General features: G+C 32.4%; 1 protein-coding gene across 2 annotated transcripts; it reads left to right on the top strand.

Annotated features, from left to right (window-relative positions):
* The first annotated feature begins 4,458 nt into the window (after positions 1 to 4,458).
* LOC129289008 (ribosomal lysine N-methyltransferase 3) lies at positions 4,459 to 12,044 on the top strand. Of its 2 annotated transcripts, none has more exons than XM_054925846.1 (5): positions 4,459 to 4,572; positions 4,727 to 5,099; positions 5,445 to 5,641; positions 9,700 to 9,958; positions 11,240 to 12,044. In XM_054925846.1, exons 1-5 carry the CDS (start codon positions 4,559 to 4,561, stop codon positions 11,909 to 11,911), a joined length of 1,515 nt encoding a protein of 504 aa, XP_054781821.1. In that variant the 5' UTR covers positions 4,459 to 4,558; the 3' UTR covers positions 11,912 to 12,044. The 2 variants fall into 2 exon arrangements, with proteins under 2 accessions (XP_054781821.1, XP_054781824.1); XM_054925849.1 differs by lacking the exon at positions 4,459 to 4,572 and adding an exon at positions 4,600 to 4,619.
* The last annotated feature ends 13,537 nt before the right edge of the window (positions 12,045 to 25,581 follow it).

The raw sequence follows: 25,581 nt of genomic DNA, 5'->3' as shown, positions 1-25,581 counted from the left end.
TATTCCATTAGTTCCTGTCCAAAAAATATTTATATTCCATTAGTACGATACAATGACAATTATATAAATAATATGTTAAAATTTTAAGTTTTATTGTATCAAAATATTTTATATAATGAGATTCTTATTATCTATATAAAATTAGTAACTTTTCTCTCTTTTATTTTCTTTTGGTCAGCCAAGCATAAAGAGAAAAGATTACATTCCTCCATTTTCTCTCTCTTCATTTTCTCTTCTTTCATTTTTTTTTTTTTTTGCTTCCCATTTTCTATTGTCAGTCAAGCAATGCATTAGGATTGCCCTCCAATTTTTTTTTTTTTCTTTTTGGAGAAAAGAAACAAAAGCCAATGAACCTCGACATTTTTATAAGAATAAACGAGGCCATGTTTAGAGTCATGTGATTACAAACCAATCAAGATCTGTCCATAAGAAGAAAATTCCTACACTTATTAGGTGGCTCTTTAAAATTTTTGGTATCAAAAATATTTTTATTCGTTTGATGTGTAAACTAGTTCGCACACTGATTCACTTCTTTGGAAAATATAATAGATGAAAACTTGTCAATTAGGCATGAGGAGATCTCTTCCTTTTGATGGTATCGATCCATAGATGATTCTGACTGTGATTACTCGTATGAACCGAATTGCTTCATTTGAATTGCCATGAATTTTGGTATCGAAGTAATTTTCTTCCCAACAAATATTCATGCCTTCCCTTATTTAATAAGGGTGGGTCCAGTCAAGAGATTGATTTTTCATGATATAATGAATTAAGGTTTGAATTTTTTGTAAGAGAGATGTTTATATTTAGTGCTCGCTAGTACATTAAATAAGATTGTCTTTAATATGAGAATATATGTGAGAAAAAAAAAATTGATGCCTTCTAAAATACTTAAAATTTCTGCAGTAGTGATTGAATTATAGTCCAGAAATTTTGTGAATCCATTCTAATTTTCTTGAGAGTCATGATTGACACTTGGCGGGCCACAAGAAGCAGTCTCATTCGAATCCACATAACCAGTTAGCCTCGTCATTTACTTGCAAAGTCTCTCTCGGTTTGTTTGTTTTTTTTTTTTTGAAATAAAACAACTTTTAATTAAAGAAAATTAAGGAGTACAATAAAACAACTTTTAATTACAAGTATAGTTGTTCCAAGAAAGAAAAAATGATAACAACTCAAATAAATTTTGATTAACCAAACTGTGCATCCGAATTGAAGGTGAAAGGTTGAAGATCAGCTGCTGATTATTGATGATAGTGAGTAACTCTGGTTGAAAGCAATGGTTAAAAAATTAAATTAAACTAAATGATTGGACCGTCGATTAGAGCTGTTAATAGCTCATTTTGGACTAAAAAACTATTTTAATGATTGAATTGGATTGGACTATAATTAAGTTACTATTAAACCAAAAATCGGAGTTGAACTGAAAACTAAAATAGTTTTTAAAAAATCAGACGGTTTTAAACATAATATTAGAAAAAGCTTAAAAAATTTAAACAAATAGAAAAATTTAAAAATTAAATCCCTACTTTAATTTACATGTATACAATACAGATCATTTTTTATAAAGATGTTAATAGTTATATATGTAAATGCAGATACTTTTAAATGAATTTATATCTAATTTAATTAAGATTCACTTATATTTAATAAGTTATAAAATTATAATTTATAATATTATTAATTTATAGTTATATTATGTCATTTTATTAATATAATATATATTTTGTTATATTTATTGTATATATACATTTAATATATTTTTATTTAATCGTTACATTATTGATACAATCATTGATCTAATCCATTTGATCATAAAAAAAAATTGCTAGTTTTTTTAATTTAACGTCTGGCATTTAAAACATTGGTTGAAGGCCATACAAAATGAATGCTTGAATTCAAATCAAAACGGATATTGAGAGAACTTTTTGGAATTCTTCAATAAGCTCGCTCACGTTTGTTTTCTTGATTTGTTTGTCACTATCAATGGCCCAATAATGACACCCCTAGCCCCCTGAAAAACTTTTTTGGGCTACCATTAGCCCTTAAAAACATTAATCCCGACCCAAAGCAAATTATATTCCCAAAAAAAGTCTTGACTTATTGGGCTTACTACGTTTGTCTATCTTTTGGCCCATTGGAAATACGCCTTTTCAGGAAAAAAAATGCTCAGGCCAAAAAAGGAATGTATACATATACACAGGAAAAAGAAATTAGAAAATCTGAAAATGAAAAGGAAGAATGGCATTAAGGCCTTAAAAAAGAATTTATTGCAATTAAGCCTAAATAAATTTGATATTACTTTGCAAGCTTTGGTGCTTTAATTATAATATTTCTTCACACCAAAATATAATTTTACTCTTTGTTTGATTTAAATTTAGAACCTGCATGAACCCTTGAAACAACGGAATAGATCATGCATGACATAACGTTCACTATGCACAAAATAATGTTCACGCATGCTTAATAGAAAGTTCATACATTTTGAGTATTTCTCTAGCCTAGGCTCTAACAAAAATGGTTGGGCAGACCATGCATGACACAACATTCACTATGTACCAAACTATGTCCATGCATGCTAACAAAAAGTCCATACATTTTGAATATTTTACTAGCCTAGACTTAACAAAATGACAAGTTAGGCAGACCATGTATGACACAATATCTACTATGCACAAAACAATGTTCATGCATGCTCAATAGAAAATTCATGCCTTTTTAATATTTCACAAGCCAAGACAACAAAAATGACAAATTAGGCAGACCATGCACGACATAATATTTATTATATACAAGATGATGTCCACACATATTCAATAAAAAGTCCATGCATTTTCAATATTAAGAAAGACAATTACATTAGCTATGTAGAATTTCATGTTAGTACTAACCTAGATACTAAAACAAGTACCCACATGAAATTTGACATAATATTTCAAGTATGATATATATAAAAAGCTAATCACTATATCCAAAACATCTAACAATTGATTCTCTATATATAAACACAAAATATTTGTGATTCCTAATTACCCAAAAAATATTACTTAAAAATGCTTTCATATATGTAATTATAGTTGCTTATGTACACAAAAAAGGAACAATGTGATTATTTCTCATGCTGGGTTAGGATTATTGCATGTCTTGCGATTGTGTCCAACCTCTCTGCATCTTAAATAGTGATAAATCTTCTTTTATTAGTCTGCAATAAACAAATTAATCTAGATAAATGTTCACATATAAAAGCTAAACTTTTATTTTACACAACTCAAAGTTTATTTTTACATAATAAATACTACAACGTCTTTGACAGCAAATTTTCTTTATATTCAGAGTCATATTTTATTCAATTCACATGTTAAAGTTCAATATAATAGGCTAACTATCACTATTGTACAACAATTAATTCACTATAAAACTTTTATAGCCAATTTAATGATTTAGCAACCTTTAGTTTATATTAGTAGGTTGGGTTTAACAAAATGCATAAGTAGGCAAATAATGTATAACACAATATCTTCTATATACAATACAAAGTTCATATATTCTCAACTAAAAATTTCATACAATTCTACTTTATTAATAGACTAAGTTTAATAAAATGCTCAAGTTAGACAAATAGTACACAACACAATATCTACTATGTATAACATAAAATTCATATATTTTCACTTGAAAGTCATGTGACTCCAATTTATCATTAGGTTAGGTTTAATCAAATGCACAACTCAACGTTTAACAACAATTCAAAGTTCATTTTTACACAATAAATACTTTAACATTTTTTATAATAAATTTTTTAATATTAGATCATATTTTATTTAGTTCACATATAAAAGTATAATATTATTGTACAACAACTAATTTACTATAAAACTTTCATGACCAAAATGGTTCAGCAATTTTTAGCTCATATCAACAGTATAATCACAAATAAACAAGTAAACTTGCAAGCTTAAACATTTGTGCTTCACATGAGAGACCTATTACAATTTTAACAACTAAATGACACATATGCACTGAATCAAAGGAAGAGAAATAAAATTGAAGATCCTTACCTCTAAATAATAATGATAGAGCCTTTAAGAAATAGATGATATTGCTCAAATAAAGAAGACAAAGAAGATCAACAATGACTAACAATGTGCAAGGAAAGAGATATAAAATCGTGAATTGTGCTTCGTCTATCAACACTCATAACTTCTATATTCATCCACGTGGACAACGATCAACAATGACAGAGCATCAATTGGTGAAATGAGAAAGAAGACAAAACAAAAAAATAGTTAATCGTGCTTCATTTGTCTTGTTCCTTTGAGGATTCACATAGCTTTTTTGATTCAAATCAAATTAAGGATAAAATTATATTTTTAATATAAAAAATATTATAATTGAAATATCAAATTTGTTTAAACTTTATATAAGAAAGTTTGTTTTTTTTGGCTTAATGCCATTTCCCCATATGAAAATCAAGGTGTCAGCACAATTTTCACATCAATAATCTCTTGCTCCCGCCGCTCACGCCTTCTTTGTTCTTCAGTTCTCTACACTTCGCTTCATGGCCACCTCCAGGTATTATATTCCTACAACCCTAACCTCGTGGCTTAAAAATTTTAGTGGTTAGTGCATTGTCATTTTTTCTTTCTTTCCAAACAGCTGGAGTTCTTATCGTGCTGTGATTGTGACTATCTGTCTGTAACTGAATTCACTCTATTTATTTGAATAGGAGGCTTAGGGCATTCAAGCGATGGATGGCATCCCGGGGTTTTGAAGTCAGTGATGGCCTGGAGTTCGTAGACGATCCAGAAAATGGAATTGCGGTGAGAGCTTTGCGCCTATTGAAGGAAGGCGACGTTGTTGCCAGAATACCAAAGGATGCTTGCCTGACGGTTAAGACTAGTGGGGCGCGTCAAATGATTGAAGACGCTGATTTGGCTGGTAATCTGGGAGTAGCAGTGGCTCTGATGTATGAGAGAAGCTTGGGCGAGGAGTCACCCTGGACCGGCTACCTTCAGCTTTTGCCTCACCAAGAGTGCCTGCCATTAGTGTGGACTCTGAACGAAGTAAACGAGCTTTTGAGTGGAACTGAGCTACATAAGGTAATAATGATTGTTGTTTGGTATGGACTATTGTAGGGATAATTTGGCCATATAGAACGATATCCGTTGATGATGGTGTTGCGCTAATTAATAATTAATTGCTCAAATTTATCGTGTGGAAAATGGCAAGATAAAGTTTGTTTTGTTTTGTTTTTGTTTTTTGTTTTTTTTTGGTTTTAGTTTCATGAGTTTTCTAGGCTTTGTATTTTTTCTTCCCTTGACATGTGTTTCTAGGATCACATTGGGACCTGCATTTTTTCTGTGTATTAAGACTTGTCAAACTACTTTTAAATGCTAAATTCTGTTCATCTGTTGCTGTGATGAAATTTTCTGATTTCTAGGCAGACAGTGCAAGAGGACAAAGCTCTTATGTATGAGGACTGGAAAGAGAATATTCTGCCGGTATTGGATTTTGCACCTTCAAAGCTTAACCCAAAATTTTTTGGTGTAGAAGAATATTTTGCTGCAAGAAGTCTTGTTGCTTCGCGATCTTTTGAGATAGATGATTACCATGGATTCGGCATGGTTCCCTTGGCAGACCTGTGAGTAAAACCTTTGATGATGTCCTCTATATGTCTTGCAGTTGTGTCTAATTTAGCATACTAGGATCTATTGTAGCATTCCTTTAAGTGATAGATTCACCCAAATCTATTCTTGTTTCCTATAATATGCTTGTCTGCGGTGACGGGTTGCAGACTTGCATGTTCAAATATCTTCCTAACCTCCACTAAAACAATAAGAAGAATGATAACAATAATAACAAGCCTCATCCTGCTATGTGTGGCCTAACCTCCACTAACCAACACATAATTTATATCCACAACTATTTAAGCGGTTAAGGATAACGTGTGGAATTATGGGGTTATGATGTCTTCCATAATTGATTGTATCTCTACTTGTTTTTGTCATCTAAAGTTCATTAGCAATGCTTGCTTCTTGTTATTTTGTGCCTTTAACATGGCCTTGCCTTCTTAAGATGTTAAATTCATTTGAATAAAGGAACTCCAAATCTGTCATATGGCATTGTCATGTTAGAATGCCATTTAGACTTCCTTTTTAGTGAGGAGCAAGCAAAGTTGAATCAATGATACTTGATGCTAGACATGCACTTATTTTATTTTGTTTTTAATTGAAAATTTTGTTTAAGTGATTTCAATATTTTAAATAATCTTATAAGTTGGTTTTATTTCTACTTTTCTGTATTCTAACTAAATCAACTGCAAATTTTAAATTCAAAGTAATTGTACACTAACTATTTATTGTTTATTTCATTTCATTTGAAAAATAGTTACTTTTCAAATTCTAAGTCCCAGAATAACTTCAAAAATAAAATAAAATTAAATACTAATTGTAAATAAGCCTCTTTTTTGTTCAGATATGAAAGTTGAAGGCACTGAAAGACTTCAAAGTGTTATGTACTCGGAATTATTATCGTTTGTTTTTGTTCACTAAGTTTAAGGTTACATTGGTTGAAATACCTAACCAGGTTAAATACTAAAGAATTTTAAATGTTTTATACAAAAACTGGAGTGGGTCTTGTGCGTTTGTATAGATTCCTAAATATGCCTCCTATTCATAATCTATGAATAGCGTGGCTTCTTTTGCTTTTTGTATTTTGTATTAAATGATTAAGCATTAATAACTCCTTACAACTTAATTTTTTTCTGGCCTTTCAAGCTTCTTGCTATGAAGATCATAGTTAGGGAAAACTTGTGTACCTTCAACAACATAATTTGAGACTTTATAGTAACACATTTATATTTTATAAAGAAATAGTCATGCACAAAGCTGCCTATCTTTTCTTTAGCTTCAGCTCAAGTGCATGGACTACCTGTGTAGTGTGTACTGCACTGCCCAAAGGCCTGCAAGTCACATGGCCGGTGTGATCACCTGGCCTGGTGGAGTGGTGCACTGGATGCCATCACAGAGCTATGTGAAATAACACAGGGGGCCCTTCCTGAAACTTCCGTGAAATTTAGGATGCTGTTTCGATACCTTCACTGGTAACTATGAAATTTGGTAACTTGCACAACCTAATTTAACCCAAATTCCTGCCAAAAACTTTGTCATTTGACCCTGCAGCTTACTTTATTTTTGAAACTTCCCAGTTTTGCTTTATCATCTAAACTAGCACTGGTTGCGCCTTAGTTGAGCATGCAAACGGAGCCAGTGTAGACTGAAATTTTACATGCTACTCCACATACATTTAATCTCTTTCTCATAAAAATTTCAAGACCAAATGACAAGATTTGGCCCCTTTTCCTAGGTGATTTAACGTTGTTTTGGCACCAAAGCCAAATCAAGTTTTTGATAATTTGAGGTAACTTGCACATCCTGTTTGTAGTTGAAGTTCTTCATACATAAATGAATAAAAGTGAACTACATTATATAAATTTCTGATGCCAGGAATCTAGCATCTTAAGAAGTAACTTTTCACCAACTATATTGCTCAACTATACTGCATGTTACAATACACATTTACATACAAAATATACTTGTATTCATAAAATCCTATTATACGAGTATAAAAAACTGACATCCTAACGTTTCAACTATCTAACCAGTAACGTTCTTCTCCTTGCCTTTCTGAGAGCTTTCACCTGTAATAGCTAGTAAAAAAATTGAATGAAATAATAATCTCAGTGGTTAGTAATATTTGCAAAGAATTTAAACTAATACAGAAAACGAATTCAGTCTGCAAGTTATTCTGATTCAGCTTCCCTGTCTGGTAACATTGGCTATGGCTCTAAGACCACATATAACTATGCATAATTATAACCAAATTCACACATAGCGAGACTATATCCATTCCGGTGAGGAAATTCAACAATAAGTACAACAGGACTGAAAAAGTAACCACCTCTATCAATCAAGGTTCCAATTAAATTATGCAACTTTCACTTTCTCTAACCTCATCTACAGAGACTTAATTCTATTTTAAGTAGACAAAGCCTTGTCAATGAGAATTCATGCAAAAATTACGTATCAAGCTTGACTAAAATTCTTAACTTTACACACTGAATTCAAATCTCAACGCTTAGGTAAACGTTCTTGGCTCCTAACTCCCTAATACCCATTTCATAGCTTCCAAAGTTCTAATATTTTCTGCAAATTTTGGCTAACAAGAAGGAAATACTATGAGTTCAAATCCACAGCTTTCTAAAGAAAAGTTTGATTAGAGTGGTCACCTTTAAAGTTCTTGCGTGTCAGATTATCCTTTAATTCTACCTAGAAATTTTCCCAACTCCATAGACAAAGTCTAGAATTTAGAAGAAAGATTTATAGCATTAGAAAATATACAGAATTTCCTACATAACTAGCTGTTCTTATTCTATGACCTTATTTTCTCATAACTATACTGAGGCTACCATGGCTTGTGAATTACATTTTTTATTATAATTTAGCTGTCAAAATTCATGGTAATGTGATTGAATGGCATTTCTTTATACTTTTTTCCTGGATGGCCTCAGCAGTGTACTAAAATGACAATGGTTTATTTTCTGAGATATTCCCTGGGTGCATGGGAATGTCACCCCACTCCACGTGGGTGCAGATTGTGCATTATGAAGATATTTGTGTTCTAAGCATTTGCAAGGGGAAAATGATAATTAAGTAGAAACCGTACACTACATTCAATTGCCCTCATGATTTACGTAGATGAACTTGAACCCTGAAAACTTATGAGATGATCATATGATGAACAAAAATGAGATAATGCTTTCCATTCATCTATTAACAAGGAAGAGGTCAATACATGGAATGGAGAGATGAGAAACAAGCATGCTATTCACCCCTGATAGGGCACCACTAGTCACATACAGTAGAAAAAAAGGGGATCTTGACTGACTTGGAGCTCAAATATTTATGCTATATTTTATTTAATTATTTCAGTTGTTTATTTTGTTGAACGTGTCCTAGCTTTCAAGAGGCAGTTATTATTTTATTAAGTCTGTTTGAGTTAGTTTGTCCACTAAGTCTGAAATTCAGGAAAGTGGGTAGCCTAATGTCTTCAGTTAATTTTCAGCCTATTTATATGGCCTGCTCGTCTGTAGAGAGCATTCAGAATTAATTTAAGTCTTTTTTTAGTCCTTGGAGATTCTCCTTGACTTGGCTACTATTTTCTTTGAGTGAGATACTTAGAGAGAGTTGGTAGATTAATTCTCTTGTTACCGTTGAACCTACCATTCCCCAAATAATCAGCCTAGAATCATGGGCTAAATGAATCGGAACAAAAGAAATAAAAAACTCGCTGAAGACTAGGGAAGAATATACAGATTTAATTACCGAATAATATCATTCTAGAAAAGGAAATATTCTATAGAAAATAATCCCCCAACACATGGAAATTTTTGTGTGCTTTCTGTGCAACCATTAAACCTACTTACAATCTGTTACTACTATGAACTGTAAATAATTGAAGTGTGGTGGCTCCATGGATGCATGTAAGCCATCTTCTTATCAATCATTAATCTCATTGATAACCGTTTAACGAAGAAGAAAATTATCATTATGCATATGGCAATATATGTGTTAGCAGGAATTGAAGATTGCCAAATCCTTCCTATTTTAATGATCTTTTGTGATCTCCTTTGAATTTCAGATTCAATCATAAAACAGATGCCGAGGATGTGCATTTCACTGCTGTATCGTCAAACTATGAATCTGACAATGATGTTGATGGAAATGAGTGTGTCACTGATGAAGAATTGGCTGAAAATTCTTCTATAGATGAGACTGAGTTGGGTACAGCTCTTATTGGGAAATGCAGTGGTAGCAACTTGGAGTCATCTTCAGTTGTGGGAGATGATCCTTCAATGTTGGAGATGATTATGATAAAAAATGTCAGCATTGGAGCTGAGGTAAGAAAATTCATTTCTGTTTTTTTTTGATATATGTGGCTTCATTTCACCTTCTTTATAAATGGTTCATTTTGCATAATTTCACGAAGATGACCCACAATAGTTTGCATCCATTCATTCCTTTTTTTTTTTTTTGGATAGTTTTGGAAATATGGTTATGATTTCTTGTTACAGTAAAAGGGCATGGGGGTGGAGAAAGTAAGGAAATGTTTTGTAGGATAAAGATGGATAAATTGATGGGTTCTCAAGTTATTATTTTGTATACAGTTCATTCTAACAAAACCAAGAGAAATGTTTTGTTTAGAAAGGAAAGTGAAGTGAAAAATAATAATTGCTCCAAATGACAGTAGTGTTCTATATCGAACGACCTTCTATTTTGAAATTATTCTGATGAATTGCATGGCCAAAAAAGTCAAACCTTGCAGTCCTCAGTTCTTCCAATAATTTTAAAATTTAAGATCTTTTAGTATAAAAATTTGAATGTGAATAAATTTCAAAAGTTTTCCTAACTTTACCAAACATATTCTTTAAGCCACGTTTGGTTGATCGCAAAAAAGACTAGAGAAAGGAGTGAAAACAAGATTGCCATGGCAAGTGTCTTTGCTGCATTATTTAATTTTGGTTCCACTCCTTTGGGATTGTCCTTTCAATTATTTGAAGTAATCATGATTCAATCCAGCAAATTTTGGAATCAGGCTTAATCTCTGGAAAGTTTCTATAAATTGACTAAATAAAATGCCCATCCATTTTGCTACTTGCTAATGGTTTTTAGGTTTAGTACATTCTCAGTTACATACATTGACGCTCCTTTGATCTAGATTATTTCTTATTTATAATTTAAAAATTATTTGGTATTCATAAGATTATCTGTTAGTGATAATGTTAAAAGTGATTATTATGTAACTAATATTTTGAAAATATTTTTACAAATTAACTAAATCAAAATTTAATATTTTAATATTGTTTTGTTCAAGGCATGCAAAAAAATGTTTTTAATTAATTGGTAAATTGATAGTGAATATTTTAGTATATTATATACAAGGGATACTATGGTTTTAAATTGATTTTTCTTTTCATTCTTACATTTTCATCCTTAACTCAAATTTGGAACAACATTAACATATCAAACACAATCATTTTATTTCATCAAAGTTTACTTTCATTTTCATTCTCATTTCTGTTATCATTAAAAAATTCCACAAAACACATGGGGTTGCTTCACTGTTCTTCTATTCCGTTCCATAGGTATTATAGCACTAATGGATCTCTTCTTCCTATCAGGTATTCAACACTTATGGGTCAATGGGCAATGCTGCTTTACTTCATAGATATGGATTTACTGAGCAAGATAACTGCTATGATATTGTGAACATTGATTTGGAACTGGTGCTTCAGTGGTGTTCTTCTTTGTTTTCAGCTCGATATGCTCGAGCAAGAGTCTCTCTCTGGAGAAGGCTGGGCTATTCGGCATGTGTCAGCCAAAACTCAGAATATTTTGAGATATCATCTAATGGAGAACCACAGACTGAACTCCTGATGTTATTGTACATTATTTTATTATCAGAAGATGCACACCATAAGTTAGACATATCAGTGTCGATTGCAGGAAATATTCATGAATCAAGTGAAACTTCTCTTTCAGGAGACTGCAATATCTTGACAAAGAAAACATATGATATGAGTAGGAAATCCTTGCTGACTAGGAAAGTTTGTGGTGCTTTGTTGTCTGTTGCTGATATGCGTGAAAGTCTTTATGGTCTGAACTCAATAGAAGATGATATTGAGACATTAGGGAGGTGTGATTGTGTTAGAGAAAGAAAGTTGTTCCATTCTTTGGTGCTGCGCGTTGGTGAAAGGAAGATCCTTGAAAAGCTCAGAAATTTTGCCGCCCAGCCATTTAGAACTGGTAAACGAAATTCTGCAAGGAAGAAAATGAAAAGCAGAAGAAAGTAAAATTCTTAACTTTTCTTGCAGTGTTTCTTCTATTTTATTTTGCTACATTTGACATCATGAGAGGAGCAAAGCTGCCTCACATTTTGTGGCTTGTTTGATTTACTCTTTTCTTTTGCTTTTTTTTCTTCTTCAAGGGAATGTTTTGTTCTGGTATTGTTTTTTTTTTGCCTCACATTGTGCTCTTACAACTAGAATAGAACTAGCTATTATCCTTGCATCGAATTGGGGAAAATACAAAATTCAGGCAATTCAAATTTCAAAATGTTGTGAACTGGTGTGGTAGCTAGGTCATGGTATCCACATGATTTTATAAATATATACTCTCTCTTTTAAAAAATATAAGGCATTTTTTGAGGAGTTGAATGTTAAAAAATGTAAGACATTTTTAGCCTTTCAAATTATAATCATTGCATTTTTTCTAAAATTATTCCTATTGATAATGACTTTATATTTATTGTAGGGTGTTTAATAAAGGTAAATATGAAAAGATAGGGCTAGTTGAATGATAGGTAATTATTTTATTAGGGGTGAGATTTGGTTAAAAATATCTTATATTTTTAAATGGAGGGAGTAAAGTTTAAACTTCTAGGCATATATAGACAGACCAGATATTACCTCCTGGATGAAGCACATGATAAATAATTTAAAAAATTGTATTTGTCTTCCTAAATTTTGAACCTTAAATATGTGAATGAGTATTGAAAGAATGATAATAAAATTGAGCAAATTGCTCAACATAAATACATAATATGTGAAGAAAGAATTTTAGCAAATGCGCGCACAAAGAAAGAATGAAATGATAAAAATTATGAAAATTATGATTTAATAATGTATCCGTACTGATCAACCCAATGAAAGTTGATTATTAAATTATGTTAATACCCGAATGGCTTTTCAAAGTTATATTTACATGAAATTAGAAAAGTAGGATTGACGCATGATAGGTTAAAAAATAAAAATAGATAAGTGACAATTGATAAAATTAAAACAAAATTAATGAACGGGCCTCACATCCCTTGAAAAAAGACAAGGGGAACAAGAATGATCATATAAATACAAACAGAGGAACTAAAGTAATTATAAAAAAAAAATTCAATTTGTTAGCAAATTTTAAGAAAACCAAGCCACTCATGAAATTGGTCGATACAATGGTTCGCAATTTAATGATCAAATTATGATATAAACTGTGATTTAGCTAGTCATGAATAGATGTTCTAAACAATATATGTTTAAAATAAAAATAAATTACTATATATAGTAATAAAAACATGTGTAACTTACCAAGAGGGTTTGGGTCTAACGAAATGGATTAGTATCTCATAACATGATAAATTAAGATTTGAATTCTCACTATGAGATGTGCCCACATTGAGTGTCCCACCATGGCTTGAACAAGATTGTCTCCAATAAAAAAGATACCTATAAGGAATCAAAAAACATGAAAATTTCAAATAAAATAATATATAATAAAAAAGATTGTGTTAAGAATATAATGTGAATATGTAGTTTATGGTTTGTAGTTAGCATTTATCAAGCTTGTTAATTTCTCTCGTGTGTGTGTGTATTTACCTATTGTAACTCAAATCATAGAATAGTGATTCATTTTTCCTCTCAATATCTCTTTATGGCATCAGAGCCAGGTTCCTTCCTAAGGCTATGCCTTATTCCCCAACCTCCTTCTATTTTTCTAAAAACCTTAAATCTCTAAAAAAAACACCACTATTCACACCTCTCCCATTTCGGATCCACCTTCATTAGAGCTCCAATGTTGACATGCACCATACCATTAGAATTGCTAGCTACCGATTATCAAAACCTAAAGTTTGACCATCATTCAACATTTTGTCACGCTTCGATCTTTAGGCTAGTTTTAAGTTACTGGTGTGTGAGGGAGCATCCGTCATTGTTTTCTGATATCATTTCCATCACTATGCTCATTGTCATCCATACTTATTGATTTTAAGGCATATTAGTCCTTTTTCCTCTCTATTGCACTTCTTATATTTCTCCTTCATTATCACTGTACGTTTTTCTTACACCTTGTCTTCTTCAAATTCTAAATTAGGTGCTTTTTCTTCGACAAGGGCAAGAGGATCATTTGACTACAAAAGGAATTGATATTCTTGAGGAAAAGCAATTTGCTTGGAAGAAGGTTGATGCTCAACTTTGTTCTCTATGGTGGAATTCTTTTGATTCAAAGCTACTTTCATTTCACCAGTCCTTTGAGACTTGCTTTAAAGCTTGAAACAAGGTTGCTGCTTTATACAGCAATGACATTCACTACTACTTTGAGGTGGCGACCACCCTGGCTCATCTCAAGCATGAGGATATAGATGATATTACCTATGCTAGTTGTATTGAGGCCTTAAGGCAAGAATTTTAATCTTTAATTCTTGCCTCTACAGAAGTTCAGGAACAAGAATGGGACAAGCTCTTCATATTTTTTACTATAGTTGTCAATTAAGGATGATCTCGTTGTGTTGGCCCTTTTAAGCCTAAAAAAGTTTAAGGCTAAGTTGCTTATTTAGGATATAAAATGGTAAATTAGGCCCTTTTAAGCTTGAAAATAAAAGGGCCGGCCCTGCTTAAGTACTCTTACTTTTTTTTAAAATTAATATACAAAAAAGAAGTAAAAAAGTGAAAACCCTAGCCTGCCTCCCTCAGTCCCTCTTAGAGCTCTCATTCATGATTATTTCATGCACAGTGTCAACCCTACGAGGTTGTGAGTTTATGACTTGGGAGTAGTTGCGACAGTGCGACTGCGACTGCAACCTTTCTCCATGTGCTTGTTGTAACATCCTAAGTTTTTTTAATAGTAAATATCAGTATTTTCAAGGGTAATTTGGTCAATTTAGATAAATTATTATTTAGTAAGATTTATGGAGACTAATATAGTTTTTGGATCCTTGGACAGCCTTAGAAGAGGGCTAGGTCGAGGTTCAAGCGAGCCATGGCACGGAAGGAAGTGTAAAATTTCATGAGGCTTTCTATGCCATGTGCCGCGGCAGGGGTGTCAATGTGCCACGGCACACGGGCAAAATCAGCACTTATAAGATCGTGAAAACATATCGAAAACAAAAGAGAGAAGAAGGAAAGATGAGAGAGCAACGGAGGAGAGCTTGTGGTCTGCTAGGGCACGATCCCTAAACTACTTTAAGGGTATTTGGAGCTTGATTTACCATTGAGTAAGTTGTACATTCCTTCTTCTCCCTCTTTTATACATAAATCTGAAAATTTGGGGTAATGGGGGCTTTGATTTTAGTTTCCTTGAGTTTAGATCAAACTTATTAGTTTATTTAAGATCTTATAGAGTTAAATCAAGTTTCTAACCTCAAGTTTATGAGTTTTGTGGTGATTGAGAATTTTTAATAAGGGTTTGGACGAACCCTAAGTATAACTTGAAGATTTTGAGATAATGTGGAACATTGATTCGCAAAGTTGGTGTGTTGGAATGTTTAATAGGATGGTTAAAGTGTGTGGGAATGGTTGGTATTGTTAGAAAAGGAATTTGAGTATTTTAAGCACTTAGAACCTAGTGAATTCAGAGTTATTTGGAGTGATAATTGATGATTGTCACTTATTGATGTAGATTGAGCATTGCTCAAGCCTTATTGTGTATATAAAATGTGTGGAGCTAACATTGAGCCACGATAACCTTTTTTGTGTGATAAAGGGGTTGAGGTAACCATATAATTTATTGTGGTTATTAACTATTATAACTGTGTAGAAGTAATTGCAAATGAGTAGGTTGTGGTTGTGAAGAGTTTTGTGCATAATTTGACATTGTAAATGATTTTTAGTATGAAAAAGTGTTTTGTAAATAGTTATTGTATCTAATTGAAATGTATATACTATGTATATAAGTTTGCGATGTTAAAATGCGATGAAAAGTAGTGAAAATTGTGAAAGAACATGATCATAGGGGTGGGAGTTCACCTGAGATATGTAGGAATATGTGTGTGTGGAGATATGTGAGTGAAAAATCCATATAATCGAGCTAACACTATGGGACATCCAATGCAGCATTATATGAGATTGTTACCATGGGACATCTGGACAGTCTAGCAACTCCCTAGTACCCGTTAGGGTGTGGTTAGGAGTCAACGACACCTTTATCACAAGTGTGTGAAGAGGGAAAAATCATAGTCCGTAGGCGGGTTAGATTACATTTGGCCGGGTATTTCTACCACTGAAAGTATGCTCAGGTCAATAAGTAGTTAAACCAGGAGAACTTATGGTTTCATGTCAGGAAGCATTGGAGGTTTGGTGGTTAGATGATCATGCTGGTGTAAAACTATGTGTTTTGTTAAGAAAAGATACGCTTATCTCGTAATTATGGTATGCTTCTTATTACTATGGTTTTGATATTTTTCATGATTATTTGTGGTAATAAATATTTGATGAGCTATATTGGTTACTGAGATGTTTATCTCACCCCATGGTTATATTTTACAGGTGAAGGCTCCCGTAGGGGCAAGGGGAAGGAAGGAATATTTGAAGAGTGAAGAGCATCATTGTATAGCTCTTTTCTTTTCTCTTTTTGTATATTGTAATGAATATTGTTACTAAATATTGCCAACTTAGGAACATGACATTATTTGGATATCACTTGTATGAATTTGTGATAAGTATGTATATTTTGGTCTAAGAATGATGTTATGGATTAATTGTGTGCTTGGCCAAGTTTCTTATAAGTGATATATATATATATATATATTTCAAGTATTTTGAGTGTCAAAATGCCAATTAATTGATATGTTGAATTTTGTTCACCCCCATTGAATTATTGTCTAATGGGGGTTTGGTGGTCATTTTGAGCGTAATTGCTTAATTGTGTGATATGAATGGATTGTTATATAGTGTGTGGTCCATTTGAGGTGATTAATGTGTCTCCAGGGCTAATGACATTGTGTATTGTGAGTTGGACATCATAGTATGTGTTTTGTTGTGAAAACAAACTATTTTGAGTTCTGGTGTCCATCTTTTAAATGGATAATTGTTTAAATATGAGACTGATGCCATTAGCTAGAGGGCTCAAGGAACTTTGTGTGAACACTTGAACTGCTTAAATCGGATGTCGGTTGGCGAAAAGGCGTACTCCAAAAATTTAGAGAAAAGTCATGATAACAGTAGGTGCACGCCACAGTGCATGATCAAGAGGCCTGCGAGGGATTTGTCCCTTTGTGCCATCCACCATGGCGGGCGCGGCCTGTACCACGATGGACGAACTAGATTAGGGCTAGAAGGCTTATTTTAGTTTGTTCGAAGTGACTTGATTTCCATGCTTCTGTATTTGCTTTTAATCAATTTTTAACCATAATTTGAGCTCAAACTATATTTTAAAAAGGGTTTTCTTAGGATCCTAATGTTTTAACTAATTATTTTTAAACCCTTGAGTTGTGATAGCTTTGGTATGGGGTTTTATTAAATCCTGATTATCACAACAATGTGTGAGTGTTGTCTTGGTAATGTCAAGGTTGCAATTACCACCATCCTTTCCTTCCTTTGCTTCTTACTTTATCAATTAACCAACTTTAGCCATAGCCTATGATGGCAACCCACCTTTCCTCTATAATCTGTCCCTCATCCCTGCTTAAAGCTCGAGTTATCTACTCCATCCCTCATCCATAGCAGGTTTGTAGTCATGCTTGATATGTCGCTCATCGTCTCCTGCTCTTCTCCTGCTTTGTCGCTCATCATGTGCTCACTACTATCTTCTATCAGCCTTTTTCCATTGATAAGTGACTATAATTGTAATAAGAAATTGAAAAATTGAAAAAAAATAGCCCTAAAGGCTGACCTTTCAGCCTTAAGGGCTAGGGTTGGGCGAGTTAAAATGGTACCCTAAAGTGAAATTGGGCTTAACAAGGCTGGTACGTTTAGGCCTTGGCCCTTTAAAAGCTGACCTTAATTGATAGCTCTAGTTTTGACTCTGTCTAATCTTCAACCTTCATTAAGACATCTTTGAGACCAAATTCTTAATGGTTCCTCTATTTCATCATTAGATCACGTTCTTTTCTGTCTTATGAGTTTCATTTGATAGCCATAAGAAAGGACTAGAGGCCACTCTGGATGCACCATTTTTAGTTTCACATAGTTACAATAGATGCAATCTAATAAAGATGGATGTAGTGGTTATTGTAGACATCATTCCTATACTTGTTGTAAGAAAATTAGTCACACTAAGGGTCATTGATATAGAAAACATGGAAGACCTTCTTCACATAAGGCAAATGATACTCAGGCATCTGATTCATAATCACTTGTGTCTTCTGCATTTTTTAGAGGACAATCAACTTCATCCATTTTGTTAACTGACAATAATTATGAGGAGTATCTCCATTTTCAAATTGCCAAGTTGCTTCTATTATGTAAATAGGCAATCTGGTTGCTTGCCTCACTCAGCCCTCTCTTGGACTATAGATTATTGACTTCGGTGCTTATATGTCTATTAACAAGAATCTTTGGTCAAATTTCATTGATTCTACTTTTCTTCCAATAATTACTAGTCTTAATGATTCTCACATTAAAACTAAAGGCATTAGTTAAGCTACCATTTCTCCTTTCATTAATTTGCAATTTGTTTTTTTGTTATTGAGTCTCCTTTCAACCTCATTTTTGTTAGTCAACTTACCTATGCTGTCTTTTATTTAGTTATCTTTAGTGATGTTTCTATCATTTTGCATGATTAGAGTACGAGTCACAAGGGCTTTACTACTTTCCATCTCTCATATGATTGGTAATTTGTAGTGCCATTGCACCAAATCTTGTTCATAGTCTCCTTGGTCATCCTAGCCTTTCCAAACTTCAAAAGATGGTTTCCTCTCTTTCTAACTTGAAGTCTCTTAATTGTGAGACGTGTTAACTAGGAAAATAAGTTCGTGCTTCGTTTCCCAGTCATGTCAATAACTGGGCTATTGGCCCTTTTAAGCTTGTTCATTTTGATGTTTGGGATTCGAGTTGTGTGTTGTCCAATCTTGGCTTTCAATATTTTATAACTTTTATTGATGATTACTTATGTTGCAATTGGTTATACTTAAAGAAGAATCGTTTTGAAGTACTATCTGTATTTCAATCCTTTTGTGCTGAAATTAAAAATCAATTTGGTACTTCAATTTCTATTTTATAAAGTGATCATGCCTGCTAGTATTCCTGAACCCTGTTTCAAAATTACTTATCCTTATAAGGTATTCTTCATTAATCTTCTTGTGCTTATACACCATATGTTGCTGAAAGGAAAAATCAGCATCTCATGGAAACTGCTTGTACTCTTTTACTTCAATCTAATTTGCCTCATTGTTTTTGAGGGGATGCAGTTCTTACTTCTTGCTATTTAAATAATCACATGCCTTCTTCTATTTTACAAGATCAAGTTCCTTACTCTATATTGTTTCCTTTCATATCTCTTTATTTGCTTCTTCCTCATATCTTTTAGTATACCTATTAGTAAAGATAAACTTGCAGCAAAAGCTATCAAATGGGTTTTCTTTGGGTATTCCCATGTCTAAAAAGGATGCTTTGTTTTTCTCCTATCATAAACAAGTACTTTATCCTTGATGATGTCACTTTCTTTAAAACATCTCCATATTTGTCATCTTTAGTCTTTGACCAATTTGTATTTGAAGTTCTTCCTCTTCCATCTCTTGACCTACCTATTAACATATAGCCTCCTACTATTTAGATGTATTAACGGTGTGCTTGTCCTTAACCTACTACAAGCACTAATGATATAGTTGTAGACTTGCTTCTTAGTCCAATACCGGCCCCTACTTAGGTCTTGCCTCTTATAGATGACATTCCTATTGCACTTTGTAAGGGTACTCGTTCTACCTGCAATCCTCATCCTATTTATAATTTCTCAAGCTATCATTTTTTATCTCTATCATATATTGCTTTTATGTCCTTTTTGGATTCTTTTACCATTCTTAGGAGTGTCAAGAAGGTGCTTTCTCAACTTGGGTGAAGGCAAGCAATGCTTGATGAAATGAAGGATATGTATACTAATCATACTCAGGATCTAGTCTTTCGACCTCCAAATCTCTTGTTAGCTATCGGTGGGCATTTAACATCAAGTTTGCTCCTGACAGTTCTATTGATTGATTGAAGGCATAATTGGTTCTAAAAGGCTATACTCATATATTTGGTATTGATTATGATAACATTTTTTTCTCATTGCCAAAATTACTTCTACTCGTTTGCTCTTGGCGATTACAGCAATTAATCACTAGACTCTCTATCAACTTAATATTAAGAATGCTTTTCTTCATGGAAAACTTAAGGAAGAGGTGTTTATGGAGCAACCTCCTGGGTTTATTGCTCAAGGGGAGAATAAGAAGGTTTATAGATTGTATCAATCTCTCTATGGATTAAAACAATCTCCTCAATCTTGGTTTAGTAGATTTAGTATAGTTCTTCTAAAATTTAGGATGATTTAAAGTGATGTAAATCACACTGTGTTATCATCATTCATGATTTGGTTGGTGCATTTATCAAGTTGTTAATGTTGATGGCATTGTTATCATAGGTGATGATCAAGACAGGATTACCAATCTTAAGCAACATTTAATGGCATCCTTCTAAAAATGAAGGATTTGGGTAAGCTTAAGTATTTCTTAGGTATTGAGGTAGCTCAATCATTAGCTAGAGTTTCTATATCAAAGCAAAAATATGCTTGATTTCTTGAAGGAAATAGGGTGATGGATTGTAGACCTATTGACATTCTTATGGATCCAAATATCAAACTGTTACCAAGATAAGGGGATTCACTTTCAAACCCCGAGAGATATCGGAGATTGGTTGGAAAACTCAATTACCTCTCTCTTTTTTGCCGAACAATTACCTTACTATTACTCATACTGATATTTCTTTTATAGTAAGTGTAGTGGGTCAATTTTTGGAATCTCCTTATGCTAGTCATTGGGAACTACAATTCATATCCTTAGATACATCAAGGGATCTTTAGGACAAGGATTGTTGTATAAAGATAAGGGAAATTCTCATGTAGTTGGACATAGTTGTAAGGAAAAGGACCACACTAATGATACTAAAATAGTTGGATGTAATGATGCATATTGGGCTGCTTGTCCAATTGATAGACATTCTACTTTAGGATATTGTGTGTTCGTTGGTGGCAACTTAATCTCATGGTAGAGCAAGAAGCAAAATGTAGTTGCAAGGTCTAGTGTTGAAGCAAAATACTATGCCATGGCTGTAACTACATGTGAACTTTTATGGTAAAAACAACTTCAAAAGTTGAAATATGGGAATGTTACAAGAATGGATTTAATTTGTGACAATCAAGCTACAATGCATATTGCCTCAAATCTAGTGTTTTATGATAGAACCAAACCTATCAAAATAAATTGCCATTTCGTGCGAGAGAAGATTCAATATGGTTGTATTGTTGCCAAGTTTGTCAATTCAATTGACTAACTAGCTGACATACTTAACCTCTCCAAGGTCCTCGAATAAAATACATTTGTAACAACCTTGGCGCATATGATCTATATGCACCAATTTGAGGGGAAATGTTAAGAATATAGTGTAAATATTTATAGTTTATGGTTTGTAGTTAGTATTTATTAAGCTTATTAATCTCTCCTGTATATATGTTTACCTACGGTAACTCAAATAATAGAATAGAGATTCATTTTTCCTCTCAATATCTCTTTAGATAATATTCATTAAAATTCCATCATTTTCATCCTATATATATATATATATATATATTCATGATTTATAACATTAAAAATATATACATAAATAAATAATTCATACATATTTCTTGCATATTTTTTTTTTGTTTTCCTTCATTTCCCATTTTATTAAGTTTGTATATGTATAAATTATAGTTTAGAAATATGGATTAAAAATTTAAAAAAATTAAATAAAAATTAAAAATAGTATGTTTGATTCAAATTGATTTTATCAGTTTTGATCTGTTTAAGGCAAATTTGATTGGTTTTCGACCAATTCTCAAATTTGCCAATTTTCTATTATGACGGGTCGGGTTTGGAACTGGTTTAATTGGTCAACCTAGCTTGTTGGGTTTTGAAAACATTATTTGTTAGTCTACTCATTCAAAGTCCAGAGCTTTTGTGATTTGGAATTTCGGATCAGTTAAAAATAATAACTTTTATATGTTTAAATTTTTATTAGCATTAAAAAAATATTAGCAAGAATATAGAATCATAGTCTGTGTTTTCAAATTGCAAATGTATGGTCAACAATTTTTTTTTTAAGAGAGAATTTCAAACCATCGAGAAACTAATAGCATGTCTTCCTTCTGTTCAACAATTTCTACATGTTACAAAAATAAAAATAAAAATGGACAACTTCAAAGTCTTTTCAAATCTCAACTCTCAAGTCTCAACCCCACTTTGAAGACAGCAGATATATATATATATATATACGCTAGTTGTACTATATATATATATATATATATAAAATAAATGGTATAATGTATTTTGTGGTTCGATAAATAGTATAATTTTATTTGAAGCTCCGTAGTCCATATAAATGTACATGTCTCATTAAAATTGTGGAATGTATTATCTGCTACTCTAAAATAAATAAATAAAAACTACAGAATTTAATTTTAAATTTTTAGTTATTTTTTAATGATATAGATATTTTTTAATAGTAGAAGAAATGCTTGTGAGATGCAGACAGTCTTTTTTATTTTTCATAAATAAAAGAAAATAATTTAAGGACATTAAATTTTGTTAATTGTGTAATATTGGTCCAGATAAATATTTTTTTGAAACCGACAAAAATGGCCATGTCAACATCTAACCCCATCCTACCTAACCAGTCGTGACACGTAACCATAACCTAACTCTTCCCATACGAGCTACGATTCAACGTCAACATCTCCTTACAAGATTTTGTAATAAATAATTGATAATTGATTTTTGGCAATTTTGAATTAGTTTTGATAATTTAGAGTTGTTTTTCAAAAAACTCATAACTTAATCTCATAAAAAATATTAAATATGGTGCTTCTCTTGTTTACAACTTATTTTCATTGTTGATAATTTATAATTCTAATAGATGTTTAATTTAGAGCACCACAATCAAATTCCAATGTGCTAAACAGTAAACACTTAGTATTCAATATCATTTTGCTATTTTTTAATTGGATATAAAAATGCATATTCAATTGCTTGGAGGATAATAATTCATTCAATGATGCTTAAATTTTTTTAATTTAAGGTATTAGTCTAATATGGCGAACCAAAAAAATGCATATTCATAATGTTGATCCAATTTTTTTTTGTGGTACGTACTAAAAAAATTGTTATATCATCTAAAACAATGTTATAATTATAATTGACTGACCATCGCTATATATTTTGTTTAATATTTCTCAATGTTCTCCCTAATTTTGTAATAATTTTACAAAATTTATTCTGTGTATTAAACTCTTTGTTTTTGTTTTTGTTTTTAAAAGGTTGTCATCAGAGTAAACTCCTCCGGAACTACGTAATGCTATATGAATTATTATATGATGATAATCGTTTGTACGTCGGCGTCAACTTGCGTCTGCGTGACATCATTAACGGGCATTCATGATTCATCTTTACTATATGAGAAAAGAATAGTCATACTTTAAATTGCAAATTAAGTCAATCAATCAATTTATAACTAAACTTAAAAATCAGTTAAATATTAGCAATAGAAACAATCAAAACCAAAAGTAAGGGGAACAAATGAGTTTCATAATTTTCCCAATCCTTAATCAGTCATTATCTTATTGGATTAGGATGTTGCAATTGTTGACTTCTTTTTACGATAATGAAATCTTTCTAATTATATAAATAATTATTTTATCTTTTAAAATACTATAATTTTAATAAATTCTCTTGAGATTTATGTATCAATTAATTTTAAATTTAAAAGATCATTTTACCTTTATTAATAAATTATAATTTTTTGTTTAATTTTTATAATTTTTTAAATAAAAGTTGCTATTTCTTAATCAAAAGTTGTGATTGAGATTTATTATTTTGAGAACTTATTTTTTAATAATAAAAATTACACTTGACAAATTGTGATTTTTTGTTTCACTTTTACAATTTACAGAACAAAAGTGGTTATTTCTTAAGTAAAAATTATGATTAAGGTTTGTTATTTTATGAACTTATTTTTTAATAACAGAAATTATATTTAATAAGTTGTGATTTCTTGTTTAACTTTTAGGATTCACAGAATAAAAGCTGTTATTCTTTAAATAAAAATTATAATTGAGATTTATTATTTTCAATAAGGATAAAATAATTTTTTTATTTTAAAATTTATTGAAACAAAAGTCTCTATGAACTTCAATAGAATCATGGCATTTCGAATAATCAAAAGTCTCTATGATTTTAAATTATTTTTTTAAAAAGATATTGACAATTATATTTATAAATGTAAATACTTTTATACATACTCATACTTGATTTAATTAAAATTCACTTATATTTAATAAATTATAAAATTATAATTTATAACATTATTGATTTATAATTATATTATGTTATTTTATTATTGACAAAATATAACAGCCCTCCTGGGTCACCACTGCCTCTCCAGGGTCTTTTCCCAGGCGCTGGACAACACACATGTCACCACATGATTGCCGGCTTTCCCACTGGTGGTACAGTGGTTATTCCTCACCCCACCCTCACGGGGGTCTTTTGGAACCTCCCCAGACTCGAACCTCCAACCTCTACCACCTTAACGAAGTTGAGGCGAAGTCTGGTACCATTAGGTCAACTTGACCTAATGGTACCAGACTTCGCCTCAACTTCGTTAAGGTGGTAGAGGTTGGAGGTTCGAGTCTGGGGAGGTTCCAAAAGACCCCCGTGAGGGTGGGGTGAGGAATAACCACTGTACCACCAGTGGGAAAGCCGGCAATCATGTGGTGACATGTGTGTTGTCCAGCGCCTGGGAAAAGACCCTGGAGAGGCAGTGGTGACCCAGGAGGGCTGTTATATAAAAATAATATAATTCCAATAAATATAAGAAATATTATAATAAACACAAACAACCATCCTTATATCCCTCTATTAACCTCGAGCCGTAGCCCTCACTCGGTGCTAAATTACCCGGCCAAAGGTAGATTAGCCCGAGCCCTTACAAACCACCTATTGAGCTCCAATAGGGGCGTACCACGTGGCACATAAATACAACAACAATAGCAAGTCTCCCAACACCTCCCACAATAATTAAACAAATTCATAATAATATTGCACAATTATACAATATTACAAAATTCATAATTTTCTCAATAATCACCCAATTAACAAGAAGTAACACTAATCACAAATTAAAAGCATAGTTACTTTTATGTAACAGCCCTCCTGGGTCACCACTGCCTCTCCAGGGTCTTTTCCCAGGCGCTGGACAACACACATGTCACCACATGATTGCCGGCTTTCCCACTGGTGGTACAGTGGTTATTCCTCACCCCACCCTCACGGGGGTCTTTTGGAACCTCCCCAGACTCGAACCTCCAACCTCTACCACCTTAACGAAGTTGAGGCGAAGTCTGGTACCATTAGGTCAACTCTGGTACCATTAGGTCAAGTTGACCTAATGGTACCAGACTTCGCCTCAACTTCGTTAAGGTGGTAGAGGTTGGAGGTTCGAGTCTGGGGAGGTTCCAAAAGACCCCCGTGAGGGTG

This window comes from Prosopis cineraria, unplaced genomic scaffold (assembly GCF_029017545.1).
Source record: "Prosopis cineraria cultivar Desert tree isolate PC_DT_omini unplaced genomic scaffold, ASM2901754v1 PC1, whole genome shotgun sequence".
In the NCBI taxonomy this organism is placed as follows: Eukaryota; Viridiplantae; Streptophyta; class Magnoliopsida; order Fabales; family Fabaceae; genus Prosopis; species Prosopis cineraria.
This window is presented reverse-complemented; position numbering and strand designations above follow the sequence as displayed.